Source organism: Parasteatoda tepidariorum, chromosome 2 (genome assembly GCF_982258835.1).
Source record: "Parasteatoda tepidariorum strain Cologne lab strain chromosome 2, Ptep-v5.0, whole genome shotgun sequence".
NCBI lineage: Eukaryota > Metazoa > Arthropoda > Arachnida > Araneae > Theridiidae > Parasteatoda > Parasteatoda tepidariorum.
The window spans coordinates 69,760,281-69,776,610 of record NC_141756.1 but is presented as its reverse complement, the minus strand read 5'-3'; the positions used below and the strand labels follow the sequence as shown (position 1 = coordinate 69,776,610).

General features: G+C 28.8%; 1 protein-coding gene across 6 annotated transcripts in view; it reads right to left on the bottom strand.

The window, feature by feature from the left end:
* Positions 1 to 1,131: 1,131 nt before the first annotated feature.
* LOC107452386 (uncharacterized) overlaps positions 1,132 to 16,330 on the bottom strand; it is a 31,092-nt gene continuing 15,893 nt past the window's right edge. For all 6 annotated transcript variants that reach the window (XM_043048283.2, XM_043048289.2, XM_087157500.1 and 3 more), the window contains 6 exons: positions 15,130 to 15,318; positions 13,152 to 13,647; positions 10,767 to 10,936; positions 6,427 to 6,556; positions 3,548 to 3,760; positions 1,132 to 1,593 (listed from right to left, as the gene is read on the bottom strand). In XM_043048283.2, the coding sequence (XP_042904217.2) occupies positions 1,444 to 1,593; positions 3,548 to 3,760; positions 6,427 to 6,556; positions 10,767 to 10,936; positions 13,152 to 13,647; positions 15,130 to 15,318 (1,348 nt within the window). In that variant the 3' untranslated portion in view covers positions 1,132 to 1,443. The remainder of the gene's footprint in view (positions 1,594 to 3,547; positions 3,761 to 6,426; positions 6,557 to 10,766; positions 10,937 to 13,151; positions 13,648 to 15,129; positions 15,319 to 16,330) is intronic.

Below are 16,330 nucleotides of genomic sequence, written 5' to 3'. Positions count from 1 at the left end.
GCAACTATTGCATAATGTTTAAAACATTATTCTCATAGAGAACAACTTTAGAGATTTAGTAAAAGGAAATAACAAAAAAGAAATTACAATGAGAGATTTTATGCAAACTTTTGCATAATGTAAATGTTTAAAGTATCATTCATATAGAAGACAACTTTAGAGATTTCAATAATTAGTAAAAGGAAATAACAAAAAAGAAATAAATAAAATAAGAGATTTTATGCAAACTATTGTGCTACTTTTAACATATTTCACACAAAAAGAATTTTAGGAATTTTTTATAATCAGAAATAGAAACAATATTAAATTGGATGCATTTTCCTCTAAACCTTTGACGCAGATGAGACACTGGTATTCCTTATATATTTTTAATGTTCTAAATACAAGTAAAAATATATTTTGGTATTTTTTAGTTTGAAAAAAATCTAATAGTTGCTTAAAAAAACAGATTATTCGAATTACATTTGTACTAAAATATAAAATAAAGTAGAAATTTTTTTTTTTGTATTCATGCTTAAAAATTTATCAATAATTGATTTTATAAATTAAAGAAATTACAGCGATGCATTAATGTTTTTTGTTCAACTAAATAACTGCAAATTTGAAAAATTATAATTTGGAAGTGAGCTGTGTTTAGAAAATTTTACTTTTAATGCAGATAAAAAAAAATACTGGTGTTTTATGCAGTATTTCATGATCGAAAAATTATTAAAATGCTAAATATAATACTTTTTGCTTATTTTGACTAAAATTAATACAAAAAAAGATGAAAAAACTATGAAATATATGTTTAATAAAAATTCTGAATCAAAGGGTTAATGATATCCAAATAAAATTTTAATTTTTTATCAATATTTTTTCACAAAATTATCATTTTGTAATACTTTTACTAAGCCCAATCAGCTTCAGAGCAATGGTACCAGCTGGTTTGGAAAATAAAAGCTAACCATCCTGATATCGCCCATTAAATTGTACACCCTTAACTTTCATTGATCTCTCTGGCCCAAAATTCAATGTTGCAGGAATGCTTTACTTTATATTAAATTTACATACATTATTTTCATCATCATTTTTTATATCTAGCTACGATAAAAATAAAATAAAAAATGACTCATAATTAAACAAGGTAGAAACAATAAACATCCTTTTATTTTCTTAATCACATCCATAGTTCGATTGATACCTTTCGCTCTTGAATATAATATATAATAGTCTTTATGTTCCTTCAATAAGCTCATCGAAAGACAAAAAATAAGCTCTTGAGTAAATAGAGGATTATACAAGACTAGAAAAACATCAAAGTAGAAGACGGAATAGATTGATTTCAGATCTTGAAAATAATTTCAGTGTTAGTCTCATAATCTCTCCTAACAGCTAATTTGAGCAATAGTAAATTTTACAAGACTAGAAAAAAATATCACAAATTGGAAGAGAGAATGTGATTCAGATCTTGTATACAGCTTTGGTATTTTGTCTTGTTTTATACAATACGAGTTCCAGAGGTATTCCTTCTTTTAGTGCAGCTACTTGGGCAGCAACATGGATAGCCATACCTGGGTGAGAGTTTCTTAGGTTTGAAGGATGCCTGGTCAACTAAACAAAGAAAATTATAAGCATATTAATAATTTCTATTTAATATTCAGTTTTAACACAATACAAATTTAAAACTGCATATCTTAAAATAAATACTAACTGATTAGGCTATATTTTTAATCTATGAATAGATTTGAAAGAAAAAAAGTTACACAAATAATTAAATGTTGTAAGACACTTGAGCAAAATGTTGACAGTTTAAAAATAAGTAAATTTGGAATAGATAGGATTAATTCAAATTTAATACGAGAATATATTGCAGGGTAATTGTGATACTAAGTATAAAAAAAACTGAAAATTTCGTGTGCAAAAAATTTATATGAAGATATCAATTTATATACCATACATGTTTCATATTTAACATAATTTTTTGAACTAGCATTTATAATTAAATCACCTACTAACGAAGAATATCACCCCTTTACAGTAACTAAATCAAGAAAAAACTTACTTTTTCAAGAATTGCGATATTGGATTTTAAAATCATGAATAGGAATCGTGGTGTTTGATTTTTAGATTGCATGAATACGAACTGCAAGCAGTAGCTTTTAAATCAGGTAAATACAAAAACTAATGTTTGATATTAAAATCACGCGAATAAAAATTGCAATATTAGAAGATTTTGGCACAGTACCAAATATTCTAATTGGCCAAAAAATGCCAAACCAAAAGAATCAAATTGGAGGAAGAATCACGTGCATGTAAACGCCTTGTTAATTAAAAGTGTCAAAATTTTGTCTGATTATAAGTTTTTGAATCGTGGAAGTCTGTAAACTAATGATCTTGAGATATGCGGAATTCTGCGTTATTCACGGAAAAATCGAATGCCTTGCTTCAATTTTTAGATCTGGAAGAATGATATGAAAAACCCGGAATACAATCCCCCTGACATTCGTAAAAAAAAAATTACATGAAATTCTTAAAAAGAATCAATAACTTAAAATTGTCAGTTTTATTTTCATTCAAAGGTCATGTTTATCATTTTATTTTACAATGCGTCAAAACATAGAAGCAAATTGAGCTTTTTTAGGTCTTCAATCAATATTAATAAGACTTTGATTAATAGTATAGTTAAAAGGATAGTTACACAAATAATTAAATCTTGCAAGACATTTGAGAACTTTGAACAATATTTTGACAATTTAAAAAATAAACACATACTGAATAGATGGGATTAGTTTAATTTAAATACAAGAATATATTGGTAAAAAATATTACATCAAATTCTTAAAAGGAAAAAAATCTTAATATTATTGTCAGTTTTATTTTTATTCACAGGGTGCAAGCTAAATTATTCAACAAAAAATAAGCACCTTTTAAGCACTTTTCAAGCACTCAAAAAATACTTTTAAGCACTTTAAAAAAATATCATAACTAGGTAGGGTTGGAAAGTTTTTGAGAATTTACGGTTTTATCTTGCTTTAACCATCATGTCAAAAGAAAACACTTGCGGAATTGTTTTTGACAATTGTCAAAAATCATGAAATTTTGAATCATGTTAAACGAGTGTTGTTTTTATACGCTACGAACTGACAATAAGCCGAAATAGTTTGGGGTTGAATTAATTGTGAAAACGTTGAATCAATCAATGTGAACTGTGTCTCTTTGCATAATTCGAAGCAAAAATCAACACAGTATAGGAAAAATCTCATTTTGAAAACGATAAAATTAAGTACTTTTTAAAAACACCCAATGAAACACCTTTAAGGGCTTTTAAAAAACGAAAATCAAAAATAAGCACCTTTAAGCCCTTTTTACTATGCACCCTGATTTAAACTTTATGTCGATCTTTTTATTTTACAACAAGTCAAAACATAAAAGCAAATTGAGTTTTTTCAAATATTAAATCTTGGATCATAATTAATGGGACTTTACTTGTCCTAGCATAAACATTGTGCAAAATTTTAGAACTGAATAACCAATTCTAAACATGTTAGAAACACAATAAACTTACTGGTTTAGGAATAAAATAGGGAGTATCTGTTTCAAGTAAAAGACGACTTAAAGGAATCTTCTTTGCAACTTCATGTACTTCTGCAGCAGATGGAAAAGTAACAAGATTAGTAAGACCAATATAAAGATTGGGAAATTCTTCCAACCACTTTTGTGCTATTTCCCAGGTATCAGTAAAACAATGCAAATGGATAAAATAATTCTTGGGAACCATCTGTTTAAACATTTAGAATCAATTAGTATTACATATACAAACTGAATTTCATGATATTCATATTTTATTATAAACAATAAAACATTAAAGCAAAGAGAAAGAGATTTCTCTATGAAACTTTTAAAAATAGAATTTTACTTTATACATATTTCTACAGAAAACAAACATTTTCATTAAAATATAAACTCAATAAATATACACAGAAAGCTCTAAGCCTTTGCCAACTTTAGATGACAATTTCTCAAATAAGCTTCCGCTCTTTAAGTCTTCTTTAACTTCAATTTTTATTCAAAATACTCCAAAATTTATCAAGCAATGTAAGCAATAGTTAAAAATGCTGTCTTTATTTCATTTTATAACCCTGCACTGAACAGCTGACCCAATTATGAGTTTATGACCATCAATGTTCAATTTAATAACCTTATGAATTTGAACCCAATCCAAAAGATAAGGGAACTCATGGATCACATATTGGAAGAAATTAGCCTTCGTGGAGAACTTTTTGATGGAACTAACATTTACATTACATGTATAAAAAAAACTACGAAAACCTCCCGGGGTTAGCCTGATGGCAAGGAGACTCTAACCCATGAGTCATCTAAAATGGAGGATATTTTATGCCAACACTGTGGTGCGGAGTTTGTATCAACCAGTCATCGCTAGGATTGGATTGGATTGGATTGAATGTAGAGTTTAATGGCACAAAATCCAAATGTGGACATGCTGCGCCAAACAATATGTTTATACATGTCAAAATTGAAGTGCATACTTATTTTCCTAAATATAATTAAAAATTGATAAAATCATATACAAACAATCAACGGTAATATTGGATTAAAATCACGTCAAAGTTAAAACACAGTAAAATAGTATTAAAGTAAGAATATCCTTCTAAAAATGAATAAATTCATGAACAGAATAAACTTATATACAATTTAAAATGCCAATAGCACGTAAAAATGCAAAAATGTTAGGATGATAAGAGTCACCTAACAAATCTGCCATAGATAAAATAGAACCACCAAAAAAGGCAAGACGATGTCTGTTAAAATACGGGAAAGTGATTAAAATATGGTGAATCGAAAGTAAAACATCACAAGTGTTACATTGAGGAGGTGGTTCACCAAACAACAAATGTAGATGGGTCAGTCTGGTGTGTCCGATTCGCAGACGGGTAAGCTTAACATCTGCACTACGTAGTCGCAACACAGGGAAGGGTTCCAAATTTGACTTATGCAGTCATCGCTGGGATTCTAATCTGGTTCACCTCATTGGAAGGCCTATTCCCTGAGTTACCACAGCTATGCTGCTTTTATTGTGGAAAAAGTGTAGATTGCAAACTTGTAGAAAGAGATTATTTTCAGTATATGTATCATATTATTATGTGTATCATCATTTTTTACTAATGTGTACATTATCACAAAAACCAATAAAATTTCTTTTATGTTGATATTGAAAAGCTGAATTAAACTTGACTTGAGCAGAAATGAAGGGCAAGTGAACAGTTCAAAAAGTGAAAGGTTCAAAATTAACGGTTAATTGTTTGCCTGCGACCACTAAAATTTGACTTGGACTGCTATAAAACAAATTATCAGCAGTTTTCAGGAACAGCAATCAATATATATAAAGTGTTAGTTTGTTGTCGTTTTTTTTTTTTTCCTGCTTCACATTTTGGTCTATGTTTTTGTCACAATATTATCATATTTGGGTACTTGCAAACAATCACATAGTTATGAAAGTTAAAGATAGGCACAGATTTATTATCATGCTGAATCAATTTTCAGATCAGATTCTAATTGGATACTTGCAAGTGATTTTATGCATATGTGTCGTATCTGCCTGGCAGGCGTTGCTTGCTGGTATCTAATTCTGAATTTTACACATTCACATTGTAATTTTTCCATTAAATTCATCTTATTAACTTTATTTAAAAAATATTTAATACAGTTCAATAAATGAAACCCTGAAAATGCATACAAACTAGCAATAACTTTTGGGTTACTGGTCCTGAGGACAGACGGTTAAATTTCTTAATTTCATCTTTTGGTTCATAGAAACAAGCTTGTTTGAAATAAAGATATTTTTTTAGACACAGAAAAAATTTATACACAGAAAAAAATTTTTTTAATTGTAAATTTAATTATATCAGCGAAAAATTTTGATCTTAGAAGGGACTGAATTCCTTTTTTTATAAAATGTGAGGGGACTATAAAGCTCTCTCTGCCCCCACCCCTATTTCCGCAGTCCCTGATTATGCTTAATAATTAACACAGGCATTTCATTGATGGAGATAAGCCTGAATAATGTTTCTCATTGATATATTGTCATATTTATTTTAACCCTGGTTTACAACAGGCAAGAAAAAAGCAAGAAAGTAGGAAAAGTGCTATACCACAAAATAAAAACAACACAATGTGTTTGAAAAACAATCAAGACTGTTTTGTGTACATAAAATTTATCAACAAATTATATATTTTTTTTAAATTTACTGTAGCAATATTGAAGAAGTTACAAATTAAATACTATATAATAATGACGTACAAATCACTTTTGTTGGTTAGCAAACACCTCATAGCAACTTTTAAAATTAGACAGCAATTAAAAAAAAAAATTTTTAATGAAAATAGATAAACTTAAAAAATTTTTGATACGATTCCTTTCCTTACCCTTTTCATGATTTCCAGGCCATCTTCATGAGCATCTCTGCAGTGTATAACTAATGGCAACTTTCTTTTCAAAGCTATTTTCAACTGCCTTATAAAAACTTTCTCTTGTATATCTTTTGAACAATCATTCCTACCATGTAAGATATTATTTATTAATAAACATTATAATCAAACAAACTACTTTGAAATATAGTAAATTCCCTGTAAATTGAATATTGCTACAACCTTTAAAGCAAAAAAGCGTTCAAACAGCAGAACAATTTATGTTTGGTGCAGACTTGCATCCACTTCCCTACAGAAATTTTTTTTTGTCTAAGTTGCAATGTAAGTTTCATATGCTGTTGTCAATTTTTGTTTATGTAGGCATTTATACATATTTCGATAATTAACTAATTAAGGTTTCTTGCATTTGTTTTTTTTTTCAAATTTAGTTTAAAGTTATTGAACATTTAAACAATAAATCCGAATATTTGTAATTATTTAAAGTCCTATAGCAGAAATTCTGCTCTTGAGACTATATATAGATTTATTTTAATAGGCCTTGAACATTTTTCTGTTCATGTAAATTATCCTCCATTACTTCAGTGATTTCTACCACTTGCAACTAAATTTTTACAAAAGAATTTTCAAAAATCTGTTAATCTTCTACTGTTAAAACAAAAGGGCTTAGCCACAACGAATTCGGAAACATTTTCTTGCAAAATATACACAATAATTAAATGGTCAGAACATAGAAGTAGAGTCAGTGTGATTTAAAATTATGAAAAAGTTTTCTTTTTCTGGTCTTTATTGTTTGTCTTATCAGTATCAACACACTGTACTGTATTACATTGAAGTTTGAGGAAAAAAGGATATGTTTCATTACTTCCAACATGAAATCCTTTATAGAAAAGGAAATTAAAGCAAACAAACTTATTGGGAAAATATCCTTAAAATTTTATAATTGCTGCATGGAAAACCTTTGAACAGAGATTACAAGGTTACTTTACCCACACAAAAAGAATAAATAAATTAATATATATATTTATACACACACACATATATATATATATATATATATATATATATATATATATATATATATATATATACTAGCTGACCCGGCAAACGTTGTTTTGCCATATGAATTATTTCTAGAGTATGAAAATATATTTCATTTACTGTAAGTGTGTGCGTATGTGGTATATGAGTGGAAGAGGCAAGGAGCGCTGTGAACGATGACGAAATGTAAAACTAACAACACACCAAATAATAATTTTTTTAAATTTTTTGTAACTTTTTTTTATAAATTATATGTACAACGAATTCTGAAAATATTAGTCAACAATATTAATCTCTTAGTGCAATGGAGTGTACAATATTCTTTGTCATTACATGTTTAGCTAACACAAATAAATTGGATGGTTTGCCCACTCGAGAGCATGCCACGTACGTCCGTGTGAAAAACATGGTGTGCTCAAATCTAAGCCACAAACAGACATTGTTTGGCCTTGAGATTTATTAATAGTCACTGCAAATGCCAATCTAATGGGGAACTGAATGCGTTTAAATTGAATTGACACATCTGTGGGCATAATAGGGATTCGTGGAAGTAATATACTTTCACCCCGGAATTTGCCATTTAAAATAATGACTTCGATAACGTTGTTCATTAATTTTTCAACGACTAATCGCTTGCCGTTGCACAGCCGTGGTGGGTTCAAATTACGAAGCAAAATAACCGGAGATCCAACTTTGAGTACTAACTTATACGGTGGTATGCCTGGTAAATCCCATGAGTTTAAAAACTCTGTTGGAAAATTTGCAGCTTCAAAGGGATCGCAAACTGCATCAACGGATTTATATGTCACCAAGTTACCTGGCAATAACTGTTTTATCTTCAGATTCAATTCGTTGACGTCCACATTTTTTGCTGCTAAAATCGTCCTTTCTGCCACAGCCACTCATGATGAATGTATTGCGTGTGTTCATCGGGAAATATTAGGTTAATGAGAGTATCTTGTGAATCAATGATTGCGCAGAAATCGTCCGGTAATTTTATGCGTCCAGTCTCATCCTTAGTAACTTTTCCATCACCGATGTCTAACAATTGTTTTGAGAATGTTTCAGCAGATGGATCTTGAAGCATTTGGACTCGCATATTTACTTTTGGTTGAACTTTTTCAAGATTACGCCACAGTGGAGATGATTTCAAGCAAGAATTGATCTCATCAGTGTACGTTGAACGCGGAATGACGGGAAATGCTTGTCTGAAATCACCTGAACGGAGTAACAGAGTGCCGCCAGATAATTTGTCATTGTTTTTTATATCTTTCAATGTCCTGTTCAACGCCTCAAGCGACTGTTTGTGTGCCGTAGTACATTCGTCCCAGATGATAATTTTACAGTGTTTCAACATTGTGGCCATAGACGATTGCTTTTTTATGTTGCACACTGCGTCTGGGTTGTTTTGAATATTAAGTGGCAGCTTAAATACTGAATGAGCTGTTCTGCCTCCACCCAATAAAGTTGCCGCAATGCCAGATAATGCAACGGCCAACGCTATGCCATTATTTGATCGTATTTCAGCGAGAATAAACGAAATAATAAATGTTTTGCCAGTTCCACCTGGTGCATCCAAAAAAAAACACCTTGTCCTGCCGAAACTGCGAGCATAATGCGGTCATAAATGTTCTTTTGTTCCTCATTTATTAGTGAAACATTGCGAGTAACAATCGCTGCCATTTCTACCGTTTTGTTTTGAAATTCACGATTCATGTCAGTGTTTAATAAATCAGATGCACATCGATTTGGCGAAATCATGCCGAAATGACTGAGAGGCAAGTTGGTAAAAATAATGCAAAAATCCTCAATAGCCATCAGTGCTTCATTGTACATAGCATCGTTGAATGTTATCGTTAGATCGTTGCAACGTGTGCGATGTTGATACAGTATATCATCAGTCATTGAATCTTTGTGATTATCCCATAACGTTTCTATTCGGGCCGGGTAACATGTAGTTAATACTATAGCAAATAGTAGACGATTTTGCTTTTCAGTACAGTTCAATGCTGCTTCAGCAAACATACATTCCCACTGTCGTCTTCCACGTTTATACGTTGGATGCTGATGTCCATCGACTTTACGTATATCTTGAAATGACAATGAGCCGGTGACATTAACCAACAACATTCGAAGATAAAAGCACTAAGTCTGCCTTGGATTGACTGTAAATGCTCTCCCCAAGGCGTTTGATTTGAATAAACCGGGACAACTGCCTTCATCGGTGTGCCTTGCTTGCGGGAAGTCCATTTCTTTTTGTTTGAGCCCATATGAAATAGTGTGGTACTTCTGAACAGAGTAATGTCTGTGCAAAGGCATCAAACGCATCCGCACGATTACACAATTCAAAAAAATTCGGTGAGTGTAGTTCTTGGTGGATTTATAGCTCTGTCAATCGCTGTCTCGTTCGTGAAATATACGCGCTGACCGTTTTCAAGATGGACGGCTAAATGACTAACGGTAGGATCACGAATAGGGAATCCAAAGTTGCGACAAACAGCTTCATTGGAGCTGATGTACTGGCCAATTTGGTAGAGCGTTATTTCGTCGTTGTTATTCACTGGAAAAGCGGTCACATTGGTATTTTCAACTCGAAATACTGCCATATCACTGCCTTTATTCACATACTTGCAAATATATTTGATGCTCTTCTTTTAAGGGCGAGCATAAGTATTAGAGTTTAAAGTGAATTGTTGCAACGTGCGTGAATATTACTTTTTGATTTATCAGGTTTCTATGTCTAGTTTGGATTGGAATATGATTAAATAAAGATATATTTAAAATATACGTTAAATCTGTCCAAAAAATGAAAAAAAAATTAGTTATAAACCTATTCTCATACCTACTGAATATACATATAAAATTTCATCAAAATCGATCCAGCCGTTTAGGAGGAGTTTAACCACTAAAACTGTGACAAGAGATTTTTATATATATAGATATATTTCCGGTTTTTTAAATAAAATTTCATCCTTTTTTTTCTTTTTTTTTGTAATCAGTTGTTTGTTATTTTTTTTAATTATTATTTACCCCCCCCCAACTTTTTTTCTCTTATGTCTATAATTTCTCCTTGTTTTTATCTTCATTTTGTATATATATATATATATATATATATATATATATATATATATATATATATATAAAAATTGATCTAATATACAAATGGTGGGCATATTGTAAGCAATAATGAATATTTACTTTTTTGAATATCCAATATGATTGCTAAATTTTACAAAAACATTTATTACAGGATCATCATCACGAAGTTCACATTTAAAAAATTTATAAAATAGACTTGCTTTCTTGAATAATCCAGCCCAATTTCTCCCAAGGCACAGACTTTGGGGTGATCTAATGCTCTCATTATAGATTCTTCAACTTCATCATTGTAATTCTTTGAATAGTGAGGATGACAACCAAATGATGCCCACACATTTTCTTCTGCAAGAAGATCTTGCCAAAAACGTTTCTAAAATTCAAGTCCTCGTTTAAAATAGATAAACCAAATCGTTAAATTCATTATACTAATTCAAAAAATATAAATTAAATCGTTGAATTTTAAAATATACTCATTTAAAATATATAATACTCATCATTAAATTTACACTCAATTAAAATAATTCAAATATATTTAAACATACATTTACATTTAAAATGAAATCAGCAGTCATAAAAAAATTATAAACCATTTAAGAATACAAAATATATGCAACTAAATTCTAAATAGACCGCACTGAATACACAATCAGATTTGGCTATAGTGAACTGCTTGCGATCTTAACAATAAGTCCACTGTAAACAATGGTTCACTATATCCAAAACCATTGAAAAATATTTTTTAGCATATTGTAATAGCATTGTTGAAAATAGTTATTGCAATAGTACGTAATTTATAGCTAACTTCTTACTGTGACAAAAATTTTAATTGAAATGTTAAATAACATTAATACATATAATAATAAAACAATAAATCAATATGATACGAAATGGGGCTCGCCAATGAGCCATCCAGTTCAATCCATTGCCTGCCACATAAGTGATTACAGAATTATTGTGAGTGATTACAATGCCCTTTTCTGGTCAGGCGGAAATTCGTAACAACATATAAAAGTGGTTTTCATCCAATATTAAATTTTTAAAATGTTTATTACAATTTTTGTCATTTTTAGAATTCGTTAATTTACATCTTTCTTGTAGAAAGTTCTAATTAAAAGTTGAAATTTCTATGCAACCAATTCCTTTTTCTCCGGTATCTGTTTTTAGAACTACTCGCATGATTCAATCCAGCAACAATATTTTTCAATTATGTATATTACTCCATTTTTAATTAAAAGTTAAAATTAATATACTTTTTAACATATCACATTTACTAAACTTTTATACCATTTATTTAAATACCTGTAATAAGGAATTTAAGTCCACTATATATGAATTACCGATTTCTCAGTTCTTCAACAGAAGTATAAGAAATAACATTAAACAGGAGTTTAAAAGGGTCAAATGAAAATTTTCACTATAACTCTCATTTACTATAGATGGGTTGTCATCAGTAACGAAAAGACATTTTCAGCAGAAACATTAAAGGCAGGCAATAAAATCTTTAAGTAACAATGCAATAAAATCTTTAAGTAATGTATTATTTTTATACTTAAAAAATTTATTAAAAAAACACTATGAGTGACATGGAAAAATTCTCTTTGGTCCATAAAACCTTTTAAATATATTTCCAAAAACTAAGATACCAGAGCTATTAATTTTCAGAAAGCCTTCACCAATTTATTTTAAAGAGACTTCAGAAAGAATTACCGATTTAATTGTGAAAAACATGCATTTATATCTACTCTTTAATTTTAAAAAGTAGATATAAATACACGTTTTTCACAATCCCAGAGTTCAAATATTAGTCTCAACCCCAAATACTTTTATTTTTAAGAAACGCTTTATAAAATTTAAAAACATGAAAAAGTCACAATTCTTACTTTTAATAAATGTAGGAAAATAAAGGCTTCTGTCTAAGGTTAAATACTAAATAAATACTTATATCTAAAGAAATAATGCAATAATTATTTTTTCCAATTTAAAAATGATGTTTTGTTTTGAGGGTTTTTTAATATTAATAATATTTTAATCTTATCAGTAAAGTCCAACCTAAAATTTTATTACCTGTATTCCTGATAGCACAAATTTATGAAGATCAGTATTATATACTAAATCTTTAAACTTTATATTGTCCCTAACTCCCTAAACTTTTTATTGTCATGGACCAGTCAACGTTGGATAATTTTACCATGGGACACTCAGACGGTGATTGTTCATATTTTAGATGGCTTTCTTTGATTTAATAATTTTAATTAAATACAACTTCAAAACAAAATACAGTGACATGCCCGGTTTCGGTGTAGATTTAGGTGACCTTGCTCAGCTCCCAGTTAACCTCTCATCCATAGTAAATCCCACAAAACCAAGAAAAATACACCAAAGAAAATTAAATGGAACTAATTTAATGTTTCTTGGGCAGTCCAAGGGTCGGGGAAAAGTGTATGAAATAAATATGACATTTAAACTTGCATAAAAAATATAATTTAAAAAAAACTCTTCAATTATCTAAAATTAGTTTAAAATTAAGGATGATAAAGCAAAAACTTAGAGACAAACTTTCTTCATTTCAGAAAAACACTACTTACCCTTTTGATGAAAGTGGGCGGATTGCAAAATATTGCTATGCATCCCTTAAAACAAACTGGAAATGAGTCTTTATTCTGTTTCTGATAATCCTTAAAAGAACCATCATAAGACAGCCTACCAAAAAGAAAGTCAAGATGGCAATGAGAATCTATAAAGCCTACGTCAGACTGAAAGGTTAAAAGATCTGATGGATTGTAATAAGGCAACTCAGATTTGAATCTTTTATGTCTGCGATATGAGTCAGTTGGACTGTATGGTGTTTGATCAGTTGCACAAGATCTATAAGTAGATCGAGGAGAGTACTTATCATGATAAGAGTGCCTTCTTGAACTATCAGAAGAATTTAAAGCGCGTTTAGGAGTGTCTAATTGAAAGCTGGAGCTATGTCCAGCTGAATGAAATGTAGAGTAGTTGCAACTGGGGGAAAAATCTTCTCTAGTTTTAGCTGGCAAGCTTCTTCTTCCTCTAATAATCGGTGAATCAGAAGAAGTAAAACTGCAAGATATTAAAAGGAAAAACTTAATGGAGTTCTATATACCTAATATTTAATTTTTATACAGTTTGGTTTTAACATATTGAGAGTACAAATTAATTCAGTCCGTTTGTTTTGTAATCAAAAATGCATTTATTTCAGAACAAGCATTTATTCAGCAACAATATATTTATTTGGTCCACAAAATATTGTTGTAGCAAGGTTTACTGTATTTTATTGCTCTTCTGCAAAAATATATTTATAAAATAATTCATGTTAGTAAATTTAAAATTGAGTTATAATGTACTTAAACAATTTTAAAATACACACCAACTCTATGTTCTGACAGTTTTCTAAAATTATTTTTAAAAAATGTAATTATAGGACAAATTAAGACAAAAGTTTCCTTGTTTTTTAATCTCATTAAACAGTATGTTATGCTTGGACCAATTAAATGCATAAATGGGAATAAGGTGCTTTTTTGGGATTTGTGTAAACAATTTATCATATGGATGCAGTATGCTTTTATTAAAAATTTTAATAATTACAAAATACAATGCTTAAATGTAAAAGAGAATAAATAAAAAATATTGAAAAGTATTCGTAGTTCATTTCCAATGTTATCAATCAATATTATTTTATTAAATGATGTATTATTTATAAGTATTATTACTCTTAAAGCTTCTGTGTGTTAAATTTTAAATTTATTCTTCATTTGTTGTTAAATCATTTGTTTTAAAACATAGCTTCACTTCACTATATGATGAATGCAGTTCATTTGAAATTTTTAGTCCTTTTCATCATTCCATTATTTTTAATATAAAAATATATGATCTTACATTTTTCAAAGTCCTTAAGTGAAAAGAAAAAAATGTATATTTATTCAATGGAGAGAAAAAATTTAAACTCGATAATTTTTGGTAATAAATTGATGACAATAATAAATAACTAATTAATGACATTAAATAATGCAAAAGAATGATAGTTTCATACATACTGACAAAGGAAAACTTATTCTTTTACATATGTAACAAATATATCATTTTGTTATGAAATTTTTAATTGCATGTTCAAAAGTTAACATTCAAAACTTTTCATTATTCTTTTTTATCATGCAAGCCAGTTTTTGGAAGAAAAAATTATATTTTTCAAGTGTTAATTGACAATTTTAATTAATAGTCAAAAAAAGTTTTCGCTATAATACTTTATAATTACTTAAATACTTTTAATTTAGAGAATAAAGTATTTTTAACATTTTCATTAAAAAAATAGATAACTAGTTTCAAATTAATTTTTCTTTAATTTATTTATATTTAAATTTTTTGAAGAAAAAATCTTTTTTTTCCAACAATGATTGAAATAAGAAACAATTAAGAGGATTTAAATAAATTTTAGCAACAAAAAAAAGTTTAAATTATAAAAATCTATGTAAAACTAGTTTTATGCACACAAAAAAGTAGTTATAAATATAACATTTGCACGTTAAACAAAAAATATAAATTTACTTGTATGACTCGTGATTATCTGTTGATTTTTTAAACAAATGTTTGTTGTTATTTTCAGAATCTTCTTCAATCAAAGAATGACTTCTCTTTAATGAAGGAGGTGGAACCATTTTATAGAATGAAAGAGGTTGAGGTAGAAGAGTTTCTCCAGGGGGAAGAAGTTGTGGAGAAGGAACTGACGATAAAGACCTACAAGGAAACAAATCGTAGTATAACAAATGCAAATAAACGAATTAGGACTCTTACAAATAAAATATACATATTGGTTCACTGCATTCTAATTAAGAGTTATATTAAATTTTATAACAGTAACTTATTTTGTTAAAAAATCTAACACTTGTAATTATTTGTTAGTCAGAATTATAATTTAAATTTAGTAACAATAGTTGATTGAGATTTCCTAGATATCACATTAATACTTTTTTTCTCACTTGTTACAGTTAATGCAAACCTTAAACTTATAAAAATGAATGTTTAAATACCATCTATAATCTCCTAAATCATTCCGATAGTTTGAAGCACAAAAAATGTCACTGTTCAACATTATAACATTTTACTCTGAATTGTCCCAATGGAAGGTGTGGAAAACAAATTATCCAATAAAATTTAACATAGATTGTTGCAAATTAAATGGAAGATAATCTTTTTATTTAAAGATAATATCCATGGCTTTTGATAGCAAATAGATCTATTTAGTCCAAAATGAGTTTTACTAAGTGTTATTAACTTCAATTTAACTTGAAAACTGAAGAAAAAACTTGTCCACAAATAATATGCAAGATACAAAGTCTAAGCATGAGAGTGCAAAATGGCAAAAAAAAAGAAGATGGATGAAAGTAAAAAATAATTCAAGAAGTAATAGTTTAAGACATAAAAAATAATTAAAAAGATTTTTTGTATATGACAAATTTAACCGTAAAATTCACACCCAATGCATAACATAACCTTAACAAACATTACTTTTGTTAATAAGTTGTTTGGTGGTTTAAAATATCAAAAATAATTTATGTAAAAAATTACTATAATAATTAATTGTGAATAGGAAATGAAATTCCCACATATGATATTCTGAGTGATGTAATTCCTGTAATCTATCAACCAAATTTTAATTAATTGCATGACATTTTACTGTTTTTACTTTTATTCAAAATTTAAACACCCTACATTTCACACCCTAACCAAATTTAACACTATAATTTCT